At 42.9% G+C, this 20,810-nt stretch overlaps 2 protein-coding genes across 2 annotated transcripts; both read left to right on the top strand.

The window, feature by feature from the left end:
• Window positions 1-289: 289 nt before the first annotated feature.
• On the top strand, window positions 290-6,090 carry prph (peripherin). The gene is made up of 9 exons (XM_069715210.1): window positions 290-894; window positions 2,552-2,612; window positions 2,732-2,827; window positions 3,318-3,482; window positions 3,573-3,698; window positions 3,795-4,015; window positions 4,290-4,342; window positions 5,183-5,256; window positions 5,377-6,090. The coding sequence occupies exons 1-9, from the start codon at window positions 347-349 to the stop codon at window positions 5,446-5,448; spliced, it is 1,416 nt and encodes a 471-aa protein (XP_069571311.1). The 5' UTR covers window positions 290-346; the 3' UTR covers window positions 5,449-6,090.
• Window positions 6,091-6,911: 821 nt separating this feature from the next.
• On the top strand, window positions 6,912-18,855 carry timeless (timeless circadian clock). The gene is made up of 30 exons (XM_069715200.1): window positions 6,912-6,998; window positions 7,789-7,926; window positions 8,016-8,169; window positions 8,434-8,548; window positions 8,646-8,708; window positions 8,809-8,910; window positions 9,006-9,161; window positions 9,265-9,398; window positions 10,201-10,288; window positions 10,388-10,564; window positions 11,006-11,223; window positions 11,308-11,411; window positions 12,295-12,464; window positions 12,570-12,695; window positions 12,800-12,951; window positions 13,198-13,295; window positions 13,398-13,521; window positions 13,635-13,836; window positions 13,952-14,091; window positions 14,541-14,620; window positions 14,721-14,844; window positions 14,949-15,031; window positions 15,483-15,637; window positions 15,750-15,984; window positions 16,233-16,301; window positions 16,444-16,562; window positions 16,718-16,973; window positions 17,973-18,024; window positions 18,113-18,171; window positions 18,353-18,855. The coding sequence occupies exons 2-30, from the start codon at window positions 7,845-7,847 to the stop codon at window positions 18,481-18,483; spliced, it is 3,768 nt and encodes a 1,255-aa protein (XP_069571301.1). The 5' UTR covers window positions 6,912-6,998; window positions 7,789-7,844; the 3' UTR covers window positions 18,484-18,855.
• Window positions 18,856-20,810: the final 1,955 nt, after the last annotated feature.

The raw sequence follows: 20,810 nt of genomic DNA, 5'->3' as shown, positions 1-20,810 counted from the left end.
GGGAGGGGCCAAAAGCTGGGGAGTGATTGAGAGAGGAAAGCTCCCTGTGGGTGGGGTGAGGAGGGAGGAGGGAGGAGTGATGCTGATGCTAATGGAGTGTGTGTGTGTGTGTGTGTGTGTGTGTGTGTGTGTGTGTGTGTGTGTGTGTGTGTGTGTGTGTGTGTGTGTGTGTGTGTGTGTGTGTGTGTGTGTGTGTGTGTGTGGGGGAGGGGGTGAGGTGGAGGCTGGCCGGAGTGGATAAAAGCCCTCAGTCCTCTCCGGTCTGATGTCCTGTTGCATCACGAGCATCTGGAAGCCTCCAGCTCTTTACTTTTCCACAGCGACAAAGAACAGAACCAGACCGACCATGAGCCACTCTTCAATGAACACCTCCACCTCCTACAGACGCACCTTCGGAGGTCCGCACCCCATCTCCATGTCCTCCTACTCCCCCGTGTCCTCTCGCATGCCCGCATCCGGGGCACGCTACATGCGCTCGATGCCCCCTGCGGTGGTGTCCCGCCCCACCACCTACCACCAGCAGCGCTCCCGTCCCACTCCCCAGCCCCCTCGCCTCACCTACGACAAGGTGGACTTCAGCCTGGCCGAGGCCATCAACCAGGAGTTCCTGACCACCCGCAGCAACGAGAAGGTCGAGCTGCAGGAGCTCAACGACCGCTTTGCCAGCTTCATCGAGAAGGTGCGCTACCTGGAGCAGCAGAACGGCGCCCTGCAGCAGGAGCTCAACCAGTTCAAGGGCCAGCAGCAGCAGGGCGGGCCGAGCCGGGCCACCGACCTCTTCCAGGACGAGCTGAGGGAGCTGCGGCGCCAGCTGGACGCCGTCGGCAAGGAGAGGGACCAGTACCAGCTGGAGAGGGACAACCTGGCTGAAGACGTGGTGCTACTCAGGCAGAGGTGGGTACCAACGTGATGAGACAGACAGACAGACAGACAGACAGACAATTAGAAAGATAGACAGATAGATGCAGAGAGAGACAGAGATTTGTGTCCTGTTCAATGACATCCTGACAAAGTCAACATTTATCTCCCCCTCTTCGGTGCGAGTAACCCTGCAAATCATTGTCTCATCTTCCACTGACACTTTTATTACGCACTATAGACGGTCCACTTTAAACACAGAGGAGGCAGAGAGTCCCTCGGGATCTGCCACCTGCCTCCCTTAGTGATGGTGGTGTAGGGCGTGGCACAGGAGGAGAGGCATGATACAGGATGCTGCGCTGCATCGTCTGTGTGCAGCTTGAGCTCATGTATGATGAGATATTTTCACTGACTTTTCTTTACTGACTTTCTCGTGTGCTCGTGAGGCAAAAACGTGATCAAAAGAAAACCAATACTTTCTTTGGAAAAGGAACAAAAGTGCTTGAGACTATAAGGTCATCCCACCAATTGTAGACTGAACATACAAAGATTATTTGTTCCTTTTAAACAAGCTGTGGAATTTGTTTTAATAGATTAGATTGGACGCCATGAGATACTTCTTCAGAGGGACACCTCTCATCTGAAAGTGCTTTAGTTAGGAAATGAGCTGGATAGAAGACCAACTAAGTCAGGGTGTTTCTGACAATAATGGGTTTCCTAAAAAAAACACAACTTTACACACTTTTGCACACAATTCTGGTGAGATTAGAGGAAGAATGAGGAGGCTGGATGGAGCGGACTCAGGGTGGGGCCGGGTGAGGAGCAGGGAGGGATGAGAGAGAGGAAATGGGACGAGAGGGGGAGAGGTTGGATATCAAGTGGGGTGAAAAGAGCGTCAGGAAAAATCAATGTGACTCGACAGACTCCATTAGGTGTGTTTCTAATGTCCCTCTGTGCTGATGGGACGGTGCCAAAGAGCCCATTAGGACAAAAAGGGCCCCGTGTAACACAGCATGAATTAAAGATGAGGAAGCAGGACCCACTAATCTACTTTATGTCCAGCTCGGGCAGGACCGCCGTCTACTAGAACAGACGGAGCTGGATTCACCTGAACTTTCATGTAACGACCTCGTACACAGCACGTTCAGTCGCAAAGTTAGCCGGGAATAAACCAATTTATTAAGCACTGAGATATAACTTGAACAATAACTTTCTGGTGGAGCGTTATGACAAGGCATCAGGGTTGAAATGGAGTTAAAAATCATTTTTTTCATTTCATTTCATGTCTTTGCTCAATTTTGAAGCTGAAGAAAATTGACATGTCGGCTCTTGACAGTCCATTTAAGTCTGACTTTGCCAAACCACATTTCACAAACAAAAGAAAAGAAGTGTACGAAAACCGACTGTGAGCCGATGACCTTATTGAACTCTGGAGATGCCACATTAGCAGAAGGGAGCGGCTGCTGATCCCAGCGGACACACTGCCACAATCCTTTTTACGGGACAGTTAATCAACAAATTGATTCGGAAAGCTTTTTGCCAGTTGATGCCGGGGTGCAACCTTTCACAGACAAAGGGTGTCTTTGGAAAGACGTGAACACGTTCTTCTCTCCCTCTCCTTTTTGTAGAAAGCAGATTCTTGGTCCCTGAAGGACATCTGGATGCTGTTTGAAATACTTTGTCTTGCTCTTAGGTTGGATGAAGAAGCCCAGAAGAGGGCAGATGCCGAGGGGAACCTGGTTGCCTTCCGCAAGGTAAACACTCCGGGGACCATAATATTCATCACAGTCTCAGATAACAGGTCATAATGAACAGCTTCGTTCTATCTTCTGTAATAAGAAATAAGAAGTGTCTTGTAAATGGCCTTTTCTAGGACGTGGATGATGCCACGCTGTCCCGCCTGGAGCTGGAGAGGAAGATCGAGTCTCTGATGGATGAGATCGAATTCCTTAAGAAACTCCATGATGAAGTAAGTGATTCTTTTCCTGCGTGCAAGTAGAAATGGGAAAGTCCTTTTCTTTCAGGAGGCACCTTTCAAAATATATCATCTGGGGACCTAAAGATCCTCCGTTTTTGTGTTAAACCAGAAGAATATCTGATTTAAACCTGATTCCAGTGATTAGATAATCAATAGTGAGAAGACTAAACACTAAAGTGGTGTCAGATCAGATGCTTTAGTCTTTTAGTGTGCACTTGAGGCAGGTTGTCGTAGGAGATTTACCGCCAGCTTCATCACTACGCTGTAGGAACAGAAAACAGACATGAGGCCTGTTTGGGAGGACGTTTGTAAAAGGTTATCCTGATAGCATTTGCTTGAGCTAGCAAATAACCTGAGCTTTGAGTGTGTCATCAATGATGCAGAAAAATAGATTCTACAGAGCTTGTAGATGTTGTGTCTGGAGGAGAAAAAGGGATTTCATCATTTGTACGTGTGTCCATTTGTTTGCTCGTATTATCAGGAAATCCAGGATGTGCAAGTGAGCGTCCAGACGCAGCAGCTAAAGATGGAGGTGGACAGCACCTCCCGGCCCGACCTCACCGGTGCCCTGAGGGACATCAGGGCCCAGTACGAGAATATTGCCACCAAGAACATGCAGGAATCTGAGGACTGGTACAAGTCCAAGGTGGGCAGAGACACCGACACCCACACGTGAACATAAAAACAATCAGTTTATAAATGTTTTCTGTGTGTGATTCATCTTCTGTCCTCACAGTTTGCTGATTTGACTGAGTCTGCAAAGCGCAACACTGATGCTCTGAGGACGGCCAAGCAGGAGGCCAACGAGTCCAGGAGGCAGATTCAGTCTCTCAACTGTGAAATTGATGCAATGAAGAACACGGTGAGACCGAATACCTCCCGTCATTAATCAATAATAATGTATTATACACTGGTATCAGTATTTCAGACGCTTAAACTGCTTGAATTTTCCCCCCAGAATGAAGCTCTGCTGAGGCAGATGCGTGAAATGGAGGACCAGTTTGGTAACGAGATCGGTAACTACCAGGACAACGTGAGCCATCTGGAGGAAGAGATCCGCCACCTGAAGGATGAGATGGCTCGCCACCTTCGGGAGTACCAGGACCTCCTCAACGTCAAAATGGCTCTGGACATTGAGATCGCCACTTACCGCAAACTGCTGGAGGGAGAGGAGAGCAGGTGAGCGAGAACAGGCTTCTCCACTGTTTGGTTCGGGGCTGGATTTTTTTTTTAGGTTTCTACATATATCTTTTTTTTTTTTAATTATTTTGGCATCCTCTTGTAAATTTGTTTCAACATGGGCAGTTTATTAAATGTTTGAAAGGATCTGAGCACAATTCTACGATCCAGATGGTCTTTTTTTTCTTCCTCATGCAAATTTAGCCTCAAGTAAAGTAAAGCAATTAGATTTTCCTTACAGGATGTAACACATATTTGTATTCTACCTTTTCAGGATCACTGTTCCCATGCTCAATCTTGGCATGAGCAATCACTTTAGTGACCGAGGTAAGCTTCAATTCTCTTTTTCCAAGCTCAAATGTAAGATAGTTAAAGTCACAGTTCCCTTTTGTATTTCAGTTAAAGTTGTGAAGTTGGAGAGCTGCCTGATTTGGTGACACTTTTCCTGCTGTGATTGACTCTTCTTAAACATTATTATTTTAATTATATCCTCAATTAAAATTCAGCATAGAAAAAATAAAGGTTTGAATTACTTCAGCTTCCTTTTTTAACTAGTTTTATGTGTCAGTTTGGTATCGAGACGATTCTAAATACTACAATACCCATGAGCCTCAGATCCCGTTGCTATGGAGAAGAAGCCAGTTAGATGCACCAATTAGTCGTAGTGAGTTCAAAACGCTTTTTTGCTGTAGCTGGGAACAAAACACCAGACCATAGGAACCTAACTCATTCAAAATTGGCAAAAGGCTGCGAATTGTAATGCAAAAGTGTCTCAACAGCGTAATCTATGGCTTCTATCGAACGCTGTGATTGGCTGTTTTTTTTTTGTTGCTGAAATGCACCTTGGAAGTTGTAGTTAAAAAGAGGTTGAAAAGATTTTCAAAATCAGATCATCTTTGTTCTGATTAACGAGGAGAGTTTCTTGCTGATAGCAGCCGTCGAAGCGATCTGGTGTTCAGTCCTCTTTGTTCATGGAGAAAACTAAATGTATTTTTACTTGCAGATTATTTGTATCATGTTGTGCAGCATTTCAATAGCAACTCTTCATGTCACTGAGGTGAACTAAATCTCACAAAATCAAGTCAGACGAGTTAAACGTCTATTTTGTGAATGCAAGTATATCTGCATGTAAAAGTCTGAGCGGTGCTTCAATCTGACTTTTCATAGACTATGAAAGAGTTCCAGACAGCCAGAGGAAGAAGACTGTGGTGATAAAGACAGTTGAAACTAAAGATGGAGAGGTACGATGATTTACATAAGACATAATGCAAAATAACTAGCTTGGCATCATTTTGATCATTTGTAACGTAAACATAAACATACAATTTCTAAACTAATCTGGGTGTTGTTTTCCTCATCAGGTGGTGAAGGAGTCCCAGAGGGAGAAGGAAAGAGAGTCAAGTAGGAACGACAAGGATGACGATGACGAGTAGATCAAAAAAATAATTAGACAATGTGAAGGCCAGTGCCATGATAGAAGAAAAAAAAAATAGATAAAACAACCACCAACCTATATAGTCCTCATTCCTTCTAGTTATGTGTTTCATTGTCTGGTGACATCTTTCAGCAGAGGTGCAATGTTGGATGAATTTGGTGCTATTTAAGCCACCCAACTTTTGCTAAACACTTGGTGTCATCTGTAGGATAAAGCAAAACCACTTTATAACGTACCACTTGAGGCCTTGAGTTACAGTGCAATCCCAGTGGACTCCTTGGACGACCACACGTTTGTAGCAGACTAAAACAGGTAGTTTAAATACACGATTTTAGTGGTTTGTTTCACAGATACGAATTACTAACAAACTTCCAGACACTGCCCTTTAACCCGACACACCTTAATAGACAGAACAAAGAAACATAATTACATTTTATTTACAAGCTTTGCTACCGACTTATAAGGCATACCGTATTTTCACCAAAAACATGGCGAATTAAGAAAACATGCAACACAGGAAATGATGGCATTGATAATATGACAGTCTCTGACCGAAAAGACTTTTGCTGAATGTGCTTTTGCAATGCTGTGTGTATCTGGCACGACTGATGAAAGAATATGTTGGTGCAAATAAAATGAATTGGAGCCAATCTGTGTCGTAAGTTGATTGTTTTTGTGTTGATCACTGATCTACTAATTTCCTCCTTTTTGTTCCATTCAAGCAAGTGTCCGTAGTCTTTACTTCTTTTTTTTTTGTTTTTGTTTATTCAGGATCCGTAGATGCGTACACATATTCAGGGATAGGGGCCATAAAAACCCTATAATGAATGATTTTGTGACATTAATTCAGAAAATTTGGTCAACTTTTAAACAGCTGGGGGTGAAACTTTACAGAGCAGCTCAGAAAACAAAACTTTAACTTCATGGTATTTCTTTTTTCTTCAGCCTATAGGTGTTACCATACAGGGATATTACTTGTCTATAGGGTCACATTACACGCAGACTCTCTACATCATTCAAAAAGTTAGAATTTGTTTTATTTAAACAAACTCCATTTCTAAAAATGTGTAATGCACTGAAAACAATATGTAAATATGTGTTAGAAAACAATGAGTCAAAAGGAAACTCCTCTGCCCACAGTAACTTTTGTGTTGCAAAACTTTTGCATCTACTGTGCCCTGAGTAAAACCTCTCAGGCGACACGTTAGCTCAAACCGCAGCTAAATTCCACAGTTTCCGGAGTCTGGCTCATCCAGACGTGAACCACGGCCTTCCAACCTTCCTCACCTAGACCTTTCGCAGGCATGTCACTAATTATAAAGTCACTTTTGTCAGTTCTCCTGGAAAAGTGATGCCTGAAATACAAGACTCAGGGTTTCAGATTTGGAAGGACGTGACGACATTCTACATCCGCTTACGCCGCCGTGTTGGCGCGAGACTTGTCCGAGTTGTCGGAGCGCAAAAAACAACAGCGGGTTGAAACGAACTGTTTGTTGACGGGAAACCGGCGGTTTGTGAACACGACACCGGGAGAGCAACGACTGGTCGGTTAGTCTGTTGTTGTTTTTCTTCCTTTGTCTGAACGGAACTTTATTTATTTCGCGGTCAGTGCTGCTGAATCTGAATCTGAATCTGAAGCTAGCTGCTCCGGCTGCATAACATCAGCAACATACGGATAATTAACTTAAGTTATTCACATTTACAGAGGAAGAAGTATTCAGAGCCTGAACTTAAGTAAAAGTACCAATACAGAAATATACGAATACTCCGTTTCAAGTAAAAGTCCTGCATGAGAAATCCTACATAAATTAATTCACAGAAGTTTTCGTAGAAAAAATATAGTCTAATAGTTTTAAAGTAAAAGTGTTGGTTTGGTCCATCTGACTGATATATAATTATATGACTTAATTAGATTATTAATACTGAAGCATCACTGAGACAGCAGCATGTTGGAGCTGGTCTGGATGACTATACAGCAAATAAATGAGGATGTTTTTCTCATCTTTGAATTTTGGTGAGATATTCATTTGTAAGACAGATAAGAGGGAAAAAAAATTACTATTTTCGAAGCTGTTAACAACTCAGACATCTGAAAAGTGACCCTGACGACTCACCGACATCTGGAACATGTCAGAAGACAAACAGGTTTCATCTCTAACACAAGGTTCCCACCGGCCATGGTTTTTCTGGAATATCATGGAATCATTAAAAAAAACATTTTCCAGACATGGACAGTCAGAGGATTTCATTGAATATCATGGAGTTTTGTCAGTATAACTTTTTTCTGATGTTCTGCTGGTCTTTAAATTTGATTGGCTTTTCTATTTGTGTGTAATAGGCCTCTAAATTTAGCTCATTAGACTGAACCCCTGGTGGTTGACTGACGTCTTCAGGATGAACTGTGAACTTTTGGCAACGTGCAGCGCTCTTGGTTATCTGGAGGGAGACACCTACCACAAGGAGGCTGATTGTTTGGGTGAGTGACTTTTAAAGTGGTAAAAAAATATCGAGTTTCTGTAATGAATAAATGAGTAATTGTTTTGGATCCGGTCTCTTGTGTTTCAGAGAGTGTGAAAGACCTGATCCGGTACTTACGCCATGAGGATGACTCCCGCGACGTCCGCCAGCAGCTCGGTGCCGGCCAGATCGTACAGAACGACCTTCTACCTATTATCACTCAGCACAGACAAGACAAGGCTTTATTTGACGCCTGCATCAGGTAGGAGCCCGAACAGGAAGCTACTCTCTTCAAAATAAAACGGCTGCTCACGAATATTTTAAATAGACACATGAAAAAGTATTTATTTGCTCATAATAACAATACATTTCCCAACAGCATCATACAAAACAACACTGGAACATATTAGCGTTCATTTCGCAAAGCTATTTGTCTATTTTCTGTTTTATTTTGAAGGTTAAGAAGTAGCTACATTAGAAACTCTGTTGTCCAAACGACTCTTGTCTGTTTTTGTTTTTTTGTCAGGCTCATGGTCAACCTCACTCAGCCTGCCATGCTGTGCTTTGGAAAAGTCCCAGACGACCCGGTGTTCAGGCATCACTTCCTGCAAGTGACATCTCATTTACAAGCCTATAAAGAGGTATTGTGACTATTTATAGTTTGTTATATCTGCAGTTGTTGTTTTTTGTGGCTATAAAAAGCTTTGTGACCTCCGCGTCCTGTTCTTTCATTTTCAGGCGTTTGCCAGCGAGAGCGTGTTCGGCATCTTAAGTGAGACTTTGTACAACCTTCTGCAGCTCGTGAGTGTTTTCATCGTCTCACCGTCAGACGGTTCTGTTTTTTTAATTTTTTTTATGAGTTTCTCTCTGATTTTCTACCGACTAACCTCTTCACATTCAGGATTGGGAGGAGAGACAGGAGGAAGACAACCTGCTGATCGAGAGGATCCTGCTGCTGGTGAGGAACGTGCTTCATGTCCCGGCGAACCCCCGTGAAGAAAAGGTAACGTAACACGTTTCTGCTCATGCTGAATGTGCTTCTTCTACGCCTTTCATCTCACCTTTACTTCTGCCTCTTTCCTTCATCTGTGGTTGTAGAAAGTGGACGATGACGCCAGCATCCACGACCGGGTGCTGTGGGCCGTTCACATGAGCGGTTTTGACGACCTGGTGAAGTTCCTGGCGTCGGCCCAGAGCGAGCAGCAGTGGAGTCTGCATGTGTTGGAAATAATCTCCCTCATGTTCAGAGACCAGGTTGGACTGAAGAAACGTTTTTTGGTTTTAAACATGAAGATTTCCATTCGTTCTGCATTTGAGCGTCGTCTTCTTTTCTTCTTCTTTTTTTTTTCTCCTGCAGACACCAGAAGCTCTGGTGAGCGCCGGTCACGCTCGTTCATCAGAAGAGAAGCAGAAGGACTCTCAGGAACTGGAGGGCTTGAGGCAGAAGGAGCAGGCAGCCAAACGTTCTCGCACATTTCAAAGAGGAACCAGGTACGGACGAGCAGAAGTTACAACATGGCACCAAGACTTTCTTAATCAAAGATTTCAGTGTAGCTGAAGCTGTAGAGAAAAATACATTTTCATACTAAAATATGCAAACACAGTATTTCTGGGCGGGAAGGAAACAACTCGTCAAACCAAACTTCGAACTTCAACCTGATTTTAAAAATGTCCACGACAGGTGAACCGTGTTCACGCCTCTTTCCAATAACTACAGGTGGATGATTTTATTCTTTCGGCATGAAATATATTACAGAACTTCTGCATGTTACTCTCACATTCACGCTTTTATCCTGACGAGACAGAATGGAAAACACAAATCAGGGTTGCTGGATGTATGCGAGTCTAAAGGCACAGAACCATTTTTATGTTTAATATATATTTTTGCAGCAGTGTGTCAGTAGGAAACATCAGATTTTAGACTTACAAAAAATTTTCTTGCAAAAAAGTGAAACTTTGCAGATATTTGTATGTTTGTAGCTTCACGATAAACTGGAATTACAGCGTAGCAGATGTGAACCTTCACAAATCACTCAAGTTGTCCAAATCTGTCCAAACCAATATGGATATTGGTTTCTAATCAGTTTATTCTTGAAATGTAAACGGGATCTATCCCTTCAAAGCAAAGAATGGTTGCACCAACTATTGATTTAATTTAGTTTTCTGCTGTTGTGTAAAACTAATTGACAAATAAAGACTATTAGAGGCATTACATTTTGAAAGTGTCGTCACTTCACAGCTCGTTGAAGTGTCTCAAACTGTTTGTTTGATCGGATGTGGATGTTTGTTTTAGACACTCTCGCTTTGGAGGCTCTTTTGTTGTTGAAGGCGTGAAGGCGATCGGGGACAACGATGTGATCTATCACAGGAAGGTTCAGGATGTGAGTTGTGCAGCTTGATGTTTAATATAAAAATAAATGTGAATAGTGACGTGAGATATAATAATTGAAATGTAAATGTCTGTTTTTTTAAATTTTCAGTTCAAGAATTACACTCATGACGTCGGCAAAGCGGTGCGGCGTGTTCCCAAGAGGAATCGCCGGGCGCAGGAGAGTAAAGACAAACGGCGCTCCGCTTTAAATGTTCGACTCTTCCTGAGAGAGTTCTGTGTCGACTTCTTGGAGAACTGTTACAATCGACTCATGTACCTCGTTAAGGTCAGCCACTGTGACACCAATGACTTATTTATTTATTGCAGCATTTTAATAGAAACGGAGGCCAGGCACCGCAAAAGGAAAATATGAAATGTAGTTTATTAGGCAACACACACTGGAATGTCTTACTGGGGGGAGCAAAGGATTTTTATCTATTTCAGCCTTCATTCAAATTGTTCAGTAACATCACAGAAAATCTGAAGTCTTCATCATCTAAACATTTTCTGGACAGAAGATCAAATTAATTATTTTTCTGTCCTGAACTTAACAGACTCATGCTTTTATTTGTGTTTTTTAAATTGAAATATATATAAAACATGCTATGAGGTTGTCTAATATCCTTTTAGTGCAATAAGAGAGAGTTTTATTCGAGGAAGAAGTTCTTTACATGCAGACAAAGCAGGACACTCACCAGACTTTTGCTCTTCCTCGTGTCCTCTACAGGAAAGTCTGATTCGAGAGCAGACGGAGCAGCACGATGAGACGTATTACCTCTGGGCGCTCAGCTTTTTCATGGCCTTCAACCGTGGCAACGGTTTCCGTGCCGACTTGGTTTCTGAGACCATGTCTATCCGTGCTTTTCATTTTATCGAGCGCAACATCACCAACTACTACGAGATGCTGCTCACGGACCGCAAAGAGGCCATGTCCTGGTCCCGCAGGTAGGAAGGTCGTGAGGAGGCAGGTGGATAGAAACAAACGTGCGAGTTGTTTCCAGACTAATATCGTTTGTTCTTTTTTTTTAGGATGCACTTGGCACTGAAGGCGTATCAGGAGCTTCTGCTGACTGTGAACGAGATGGACCGCTCACAGGATGAAAGCATCTGCCAGAGTTGTAATGTTATTAAAAGTAAGAAGCTCCCAGCTCTAATCAAGATTCCTCATTTAGCAGTTCACTTTTAAGATGTTATCAGATTTATGGAAGTCAAACACAGATTTTTTTTTTTTTTAATGGTCTCATGTTTGCTTAGTGCGTCAAGTTTATGGACAATATTCAGTTTTTACAGGGTTCCCACTGGTCAGGGAATTTCATGGAATATCGGAGTTTTTAAAACTCTTTTCCAGACAGGGACTGTCAGGTAATTTGATCAATTTTTGGAATATCAGGGAATTTTGTGTGCATGTTTATATGTTAGTTGCCATTTAACAAAAAAATTATATTTTCCATGTCGGTGTTTTTTTTTTTGCATCATTTCAGTAGTTTCCAGTATTGCCTGAGTGGTTTTATCATTTTTCAGTTTGTCAACACTTCAGTAAAGAGACGTCTTTTCTTGTTCCTGCTTAGGAAGCAAACATGCAAGAAAATATAGATTTTAAGAGTTTTGGCTCCAAATGGAAGACTTCAAAGACTGGCTGATAAAAATAGACAACAGAAAAGCTGAATGTAAAGTTTGCAAAACTACTATAGATCTATCGAATAGATCGCTGCCACGGCAACAGTGAGAAACCTGCTGGCTTCTTACTTGTCCCCTTTTTAAAAAGTATTTTGCACAAGACTCAGTGTGTTTATAAGGTTTAAGCAGTGAAAAGTTTTGGAAATGAAATAATGTGTCTGTTTCTTATCTGCTCAGCTCAACAGCCCTGTTCGTTAGAGGTCATGAAGTTTCAGGTTTTTACTCGGGAAAAGTCAGGAAGTTTGACGTTTTTAATTTGTAGTGGGAACCCTGGTTTATAATCTTGTTTGTGTCTTCAAATCTGCTAAAGTGCTTCATGTGTTCACCTTCACCTTGTAGGTAACATCTTCTACCTGATGGAGTACCGGGAGATTTTCCTGACCTTGCTGAGGAAGTATGATGAAACCAGCCAGCCTCACTCGTACCTCAAAGACCTGGTGGAGTCCACGCATCTCTTCCTGCGCATGTTGGAACGCTTCTGCAAAGGTCGCAGAAACCTGGTGGTGCAGGTCCGTTCTGGTATTTTATTTTAAGTGCTTGTAAATATTTCATTTTTTATTTTTTTGCTTTTCGACCCTCTGTGAAAGTTAATTTGGAGTTTGTAATCTATGCAGAGGAAGAAGACAAGGCGGAGGAAGTCTCAAGGTAAAAAGAAGCAGTCTGCTCTAGAAACTAGTCCAGAGGCCCTCGCGGATACCTGGAAGCTTGTGGAGGACGAGCTGAAGGCTGCAGGGTTTCAGGTTAGTGTGAGAGGGAACCACAAGGGGGAGCAGATTTTACACAAGATACAAAACACAACAACTTTACCAACAATATATTTCACCTCTGTGTGTTTTGTCTGCAGCTGTCAGAGTCTATAACGGAGAGCATTGTGCCATTTGATGCCACGTCTGAAACTCCTCTGGAGGACCAGCGGACTGAAGCGATGGTCCGAGTGCAGGACGCTCTGCTTTTCCGACTGGGACCAGAAGCTCTGGGGCTGCTGCGTGCAGCCAGGTCAGTAAGACTGCATTTTTCTCAATAAAATTATTAATTATACTATTAAACATTTAAAATGTAGATTTTCAATTTAAAATCCAATAAAGACAGAAGAGCTGCAAATTTTCACGTGAGAAGCTGAAACCAAAATAATTTGAACTTTTTACATGATTTAAAAACTGCAAACCTAAAAGATGAATCCAGAAAATGTCCCATAATCCTCTCAGACTCAGTTATTTCAGATTTTCTTCCTGTCGTGCTCAGGGAGGTGTGGCCGGAGGGAGACGTGTTCGGATCAGCTGACGTGGAGCCTGAAGAGGAACTGGAACTTCTTAAGCAGATCCTCCATGCCAACCTGCCAAGTAGGATTTTTTTTTTTTTTTATTTTATTTTTTTTAAATGAATGTTTAACCCTTTGTGTCACCAGCATCTGTGCAGCATTTAAAGCAAGCTGTTAATTTCAGGGTCATCTCCTCCTGAGACTGCGGTGGAGGAAGAGGAGGAGGATGGAGCAGAGCTGGAGGAGGAAGAGTTGGAGTCGGTCCAGGTTTCTGAAAAAGAGTTTAACTATCTAGACTTCATCAAGAGGTGAGGAGAAATGTTATAGTGACTTAGATATTTTAAAAATGCCGTCCAGACAGTGACACATTTTGTGACCTCCCTGTGGGATCCCCTCCTCCTCCTCCTCTCGGCCCTCGCAGGTTTGCCAACCCCAGTATTGTCCGTCCGTACCTCCTCCTTTTAAAATCATACTCAAAAAACACCCCACACACAAACCACTGCATCGCTCGAATGCTGCACCGCTTGGCTGTCGACCTCAAAATGGACGCGCAGCTTTTCCAGCTGTCCGTCTTTCACCTTTTCAACAAAATCCTGAGCGACCCGGCTGCAGCTGCGTACAAGGTAAAAAAAATGTTTTTGAAAACCACAAGAGAAATGAATGAAAAACATTCAAGTAAACTGCTGGTGATGCAGAATCATCCTCTAGATTACACACCTTCTTTCTTTCTCTTCACAGGAGCTGGTGACCTTTGCCAAGTATGTGCTGAACCGCTTCTTTTCACTGGCAGCACAAAACGACAAGGCATATGTTGAGCTGCTGTTCTGGAAAAATGTGGGGGCTGTACGTGAGATGACGGAGGGCTACAGCCAAGACGGGTGGGTGCTCTCTGTTGTCTGTCCGTGTTGGGGATGGGCATTTCAACAATAATGACTGTTATTAAAAAATTAAGATTGTCATGCTAGCTTTCCCTGCAGAGTTTGACTGAGTTCAACTTCAAACTTTTTGACGGCTGTAGTCTTCGTTGCTTATGTTGTTTAATGGCGGCTGACGGACAGATTTTAGGGCACTTTACTTCCACCTTCACATTACAACCAGGTGCTGGTAAAAACGGGGGAAATAACAAAAAGAACGATAGTCGCATATACTAATTCATTTCTTTTTAATATTTGAAAATTGTGTCCGGTCTCTAGTCTGTGTTTGTCTGGTGTTCATGTGTGTGTGCCGTATTCAGCAGAGCTTGATTACAGGTTAAATATGCACACGTGTAGAACTGTAAAGTGTTTGTTTTATGTCCCTGTTTTAATGTGGTGCCACTCATTGTCAGAGAGGGAAAGAAACCCACGTGGACTGAAGAGGAGGAGGAGGAGCTGCGTCGGCTCTACGAGGAGCACCGGGATTCTGAAGGTTTGCTTTCCGTTTGTTTGTTGTTTGCACGTGTTTTCTCACCGGACATCCACACTCCGCGCCGAGATTCTTCCTTTGACTGCCGACTCTTGTGCTCCAGTGCCGGACATCGTGGAGACTCTGCTGCCGTTACTCAGCAACAGCAGCCGCAACCGGCGGCAGGTGGTGACTCAGCTGGTGCATCTGGGTCTGGTGGACAACGCCAAAGAGCTGAAGAAGCAGAAGTATGTAGTCTAGTTTGTGTAAATGAAGCGAGGAACATGTTGCAGAATGACTCGACAGTCTACGCGACATGATTGTTAAAGACTTTTTTATTTCTTGTTCAAAGGAAAGGTACTCGGATCGTTCTGTGGACCGAGGAGCAGGAGGAGGAGCTGCAGATGCTCTTTGAGGAGTTCAAAGACTCTGACGGTAACGGACGCCACATCACTGTTGTTTAATTACTATAGATTATATCTCTGTCCTCCGTTTCAATCCCCGTCCAGCAGTCGTCTCATGAATTTGGGCGGCACGGTGGTGCAGTGGTTAGCATTGTCGCCTCACAGCAAAAAGGTTCCGGGTTCGAATCCGGTCCTGGGCCTTTCTGTGCGGAGTTTGCATGTTCTCCCTGTGCTTGCGTGGGTTCTCTCCGGGTTCTCCAGCTTCTTCCCATCATCCAAAAACATGCACCTCAGGTCAGGTTACCTGGCGCCGCGCTAGTGGCAGCCTGCTGCAGCATCTCCCCCCTGAGAGCCCCCCTGCTGTAGTGAAGAAATTTCCCCTCGGGGATTAATAAAGTGTATAAAATCAAAATTAAAAATACTTCATGTTTTCTCTGGTGACTTTTTAGCGATAAAAACTGATTCTATATTTTTTTTTACAGACGTGTTGGGTAACATCCTGAAGAAGGTCACAGCGAAGCGGTCCCGAGCACGTGTGGTGGACAAGCTGCTCAGCATGGGTCTAGTGTCGGAGAGACGGGAACTTTATAAGAAGAGGAGCCGCGGTGCTCAAGGAAAGAGCTCTGGAAGAGGAATGGTACGCTTCCTTTCGATGGACTCTGGTGTTTCACACGTTTATATTATAAAAGATTATTAAAAGTTTGGAGATGAAGATGCTCATAAATCTAAATGAGATTTCATATTTTCAGCCTCAGACTGAGGAAGACTTCCTAGCCGAACTAACACAAGGCTCCCCGGACGATCCTGCGGACAGAGATGATGAAGACGAGAGAGACGATGAGTCTGAGGAGAGTGAGGAAGAGGACGATGAAGCGCAGGAGAGAGAAATATCACAAAACGGTGGCAGCAGGAACCGAAGCACGCAGCGCTCGGTGGAGAGGAGAGCGGACGTCGACAGCATGGTGTCGGCTCTTCAGCAGGAAGGTGAGACGAAGAGCAAACTGCTCTGTGATCTCTTCAGTTGGGTGGAGGTCAGAGGTGAAAGGTCAAATGTAATACTACTGAATAATATATAGGGATAAAGTTAGGTTTTTTTTAGTTGTTTTTTTTATCAGATTCTCATCAGTTAGATGAATCACAGAAATAATCTCTCTAGGACTACAGGAATAAAATTCTTCCTTTATGCACTCTCAGGATTTTGTTGTTGTTGTTGTATGTTTTGTTTACAAAAGGCATGTCTGGACCCTTGTTGTGGATCCAGAATTGTCTAAACAGAACCGCGAATGATCGCAGAGACGACGGTGAGTTTGTCCAACAAACAGACGTATTTAAACATTTTGCTTGTTGTTTCTTTATTCTATCAGCTGTAGTTTAAACTTCTCTCATCATGTGTGATGAGGTGCTTTGGCCTGATAATAAAGTTTATTGTGATCCATTCTCTAGGTTTTTCCCAGCCGGTCCCTATTGTCCCTCTGGCTGAGGCGACTGAAGACGCCATGGACAACAAGAGCTTCCAGAAGCTGCTACGCAAACTTGGCATGCGACCACCTGCAAATGAACAGGTGTGATTGTGTGCATGTTGTGTGTGTTTTATTTTACTACCAAATCAATCATTTGACCTCTATCTTCTTGTTGTGCTTTACTTTGAGACAGTGTGGCTTCTAAATCATACAGTCGATTCATTATTATTAATTACTTTGAGTTATTTTGATTGCAGGAGTCCTTCTGGAGGATCCCAGCAAAGATCACTGTGTCTCAGCTGCGGATTGCAGCCGCAGCTCTCAGCCCGAGAGAGGACGAGCCTGAAAACGGTGCGGAGCAGGACGGGCCCGGGAGCCCAACCCAAGAACCCCAGGAGGAGGAAGAGGAGGAGGAGGAGGAGGAGGAAGAGGTGTCAGGTGAGCAGAGAGCTCAGGCTCTGAGAGCTCTGCTGCTCGCACGCAAGAGGAAACACCAGCACACCAAAGGTGCAGGTATGTGTGGGAGTTTCATCACATCGCACCATTTAATTACAGCTTTCTCACACGGTGAAGAATTGAGTTACACGGTGCTTTTTATTGAGTCTTTGGCCGGTCACATAGCCAAGAATGTGCTATCAATACTGCATATTCTTAAATGTAGACAGTCTGTGTATAACAGAAACACGGTGCAAAGGCCATGTTGACATTTGATTATCTTCAAATCAGAAGTGTAAGTTTGATTGTAAAGAATCAACTCTTTGTTTGAAAAGGCAACATTAAAAAAAAACCGACACAAGATTAAAAATAGAAAGTGTAAATTCACGCATGGTAATCTGTTTCCTCTGGTGTATCAGTTCAGAAAATAGTTCAGCAGCTTAATGCAGATGTTGTAGATTCAGACCGGGAGGATGTTTCCAGGAGACAGTCTGAGCATGAGGGGGATTAGTGTCGGCCTTTAATGGACTGTAAAAATGGCAGGTAGGAGATCCATTAAGGTCCCTCGCGTTGCCTCTGGATATCTGCAGTCGGGACGGTGGAAACTCTGAATAATGAATACCGAACAACCCAAAGAAATGGGAGCTTACACCTGCTGTTTTAGGTACATAGATCCTCTGAAGCAGTTTTATTTGGGTATTTCTTTTGCAAGCAATTTATTGGTGCTTTTGATTTATGATGAATTAATCCCACCAATCCTGTGTTTTGTTAGTTGCTGGAAAGAAACAACATAAATAAGCAGTAACACATAACCACAAGGTTAAAAATGGAAGGTGTGAAATCACACATATATAATAACATTCCTCTGCTGCTCCGTTTTAAAAGATATTTCTGCTACTGTCTAATCGAGATGGGAAGGAACTTCTAAAACCTTTTGGGATTTGTTTAAATGTTGTTTAAAGCCTTCAAGTTGTAGTTTTTGACACTAGTTCAGATCTTAAATCTGTTTCTAATCACAGTCAGGATGAGACACGATTGAGATGACTTTGTTCATATTTTGCCTCTGTTGTTTTTAAGCTGCCGTGTCAGATTGCACTGCTGCTGATGAGACAGACGGTCCAACTGAGAGGTGAAGTATTGTCCTATGATTTCATGAAACTCCCAACAGAGAGTCTTCTGAATCGTTTTAAATCTTCACATGTTTCTGTGCACATCAGGTCCCAGGAGAAGAGTTCAACTAAAAGGAGCCGAGTTTTGGACGACGAGGAGGAGAATGGTATTAATGCGTTTGTTACTAGCAGACCACTCAGACAGAAAACGTTTTAAACTAAAGGTTCAAAGTGAAATATGTTCAGATCGTCGCTTCTCATTTGATGCCAAGCTTTAAACGACCAGTAAACAGTGTTTTTAATGATGTAAAACTGCAGCATGTGACTAAAACGTTGACGTCTTTACAGAGGACGATTCCACCGCGGCGATGGACACGGACACTAACGGGGATGCAGATTCGGACAGGGAGGATGTCTCTGCTCCTGTGAAGAGACGGCGGAAGATGGTCTTAATCGATGAGGAGGAAGACGAGGATTAGTGTCAGTCTTTAATGGACAGGAGACACATAAAGGTCCCTCATGTTGATGAGCCCTCCGGAGGTCTGCAGTCCAGACAGCACAAACTATTCACGGAGCACCAAACAACAGAGGTCCTACTGAGCAATTTCATTTGATCATTTCTTTGATGTGAAATGAATTAGTGCCTTTGGTTTGTTGTGATAAATAACTTCTACCAAACTTGTATTCTTGTTAGTTGTCTGAGAAGGTTTTGCATCATTCCTTGAAAAACTCAGATCAGAAAGTTGTTGCATGTGTACAAATTCTTTTATATTTTTCTGTAGTTTTTCACATTGACTTTGAAATATAATCTTTATTGAATACTGATTAATAAAACAGCACTGTTGGCTCTGGCTGTTTGTTAATGTGACTTCCTTGCAATGTACTATTTTAACACTAGAGGGCGTGTTAACTTTGTGGATTGAGTAAAGGATCATTTGAATTAATAGACACATTTTTAACTATTTATATTTACTTAATAACCCATAAAATGTAGTTTTTGATAGCTGACTTAGAGATCATTTGTAGTGAGTATGGAGCAGCACCAAAAAAAAAGGAGGGACATACTTTTTTTTTTTTTATATATATATTTCTGCAAAATGACCTCAATAACGGTCTTTTGATGGATCTTTCTTCCACCGATGAATCCCGTACCCTGTGTCTGCGTCTGCAGCCGCCGCCTGCAGTCATCCACGTTTTCCAGCTGTGTCGGAGGTGGTCTCTTGTCCTCACATCTGGACCATGTTAGTAACTTCCTGTCCCAGCCAGAAGCAGACCATGATAATCCACAGATACTGTTGTGAGTTAAGCATGTGAGCTCGGTGGTGTGCGGGTAGAAACCGTGAAGCTAAGCGGTGAAAGGTAGATCACTTCCTACCGCACTGAGAAAAGCCCCATAGGTTCCCCAAGAACTGAAGCTAAACTCTTGACAGCTTGTATATTAAACAGACATGACTCATTGTTTTGTGTCCAAAAGCAGTTCTCTGGAGGCCGTAATGCATAAACATGAGTAACAGATGCATTGTGCCAGTCATTAAATCAAACATTCGGATAATAGAAACCATTCGCATGCATTGTTCGTGCAAATGAAGATATGACTTTTCATTCAGAAGTTACAAAAGTGTTGGAAATCAGTCTTTAAGTTTTCAAGTTGATATATTTTCCTAAGCAAATAACATGTTCATGGTTAATAACCCCTGAAAAATTATGCTGTTTTAAACAGGAAACAATCATTTAGTAGTTGTTAGGATCATTTCATGCTGTTTGACTTTCTTTTTTGCACACTTATTGCCCCATTAAAGCTTAAAATCTGAGTTTCAGAGTGAAATCTGGACAATTTAAACAGCAGTTAAAAAAAAATACCACAAGGTCCTTATAATGTTTTATGTTTTACAGAAATGTATAAGAAAAGACACTAAGGTATATTTTCTGCTCACAATGTCATTTCAGATCTGTGCAAAGGTTGTTGCATCATGTGGGCTGCAGAAAGTGGGCTGTGAGTTACCTTGGAGTTCAGTCTAATGCTCGAGTAATTCATCATGGAAAAATGATTTGCATGTCTGTTGAGTTGTGTGAGGGGAAAAAAAAGCAAACCTACCTGATTTGTTTGCCATACGTCTCTTTTACCCAGAACTCACCGTGGATTGAAACTGAGCTTCGTGTTGCAACACAGCAAGAGATGTGCGGCCTTTTACCTCTCTGGTTTCATGTGTGTCAGGTATTTATGGATTCGATTGGCAAGCTGTGATTCTGACCTTTCAGAGATGTGGAGGGAGAGAACAGTGGCTTTATTCTGCACTACTTCACAGTACTTAATGCTTTTCCTATACATTAAAACAGAAAAAAAAATGAGGTGGTGATATCGGAGAACCGTTCGATAGCTCACCTGCACTTATCTGAGTTTGTGTTATTCCCAGCTGCCTGCAGCGCATCGCTGACGCATCATCTGTCTTACTGGAAATGCAGTGAAGAGGGTTTAAATGTGCCAATAAAATATTAGGTTTCTGCCGTATTTTCAAGTCATGTCCATACTTATCTGCTCAGTTAAACTCGACTGAACAGATCAGACTGATTTCCATATGTCAATGTAGAAGGAGTGCCCCCCATCCACCACCACCACCACCACCACCACCCGTGGAGGTGTTAACTGTTGGTGTTGTGGTTGGTTGATGCGGCTGTGAGACCGTCCTTGGCACACACAGACGACACCTCCTCCGGTAGACACCGCGGAGGAAAAGCAGTGCCTCTACAAACAGAGCTCACAGCTGCAGCTCATTCCTGAGTGGACCGGTCGGACCAGTCGGGGTCA

This window comes from Brachyistius frenatus, unplaced genomic scaffold, assembly GCF_029030835.1.
Source record: "Brachyistius frenatus isolate BFR_SWC_R1_liver_20210118 unplaced genomic scaffold, ASM2903083v1 Contig_4, whole genome shotgun sequence".
Lineage (NCBI taxonomy): Eukaryota > Metazoa > Chordata > Actinopteri > Embiotocidae > Brachyistius > Brachyistius frenatus.
The sequence above is the reverse complement of the archived record's forward strand: the minus strand, read 5'-3'. Positions and strand labels throughout refer to the sequence as shown.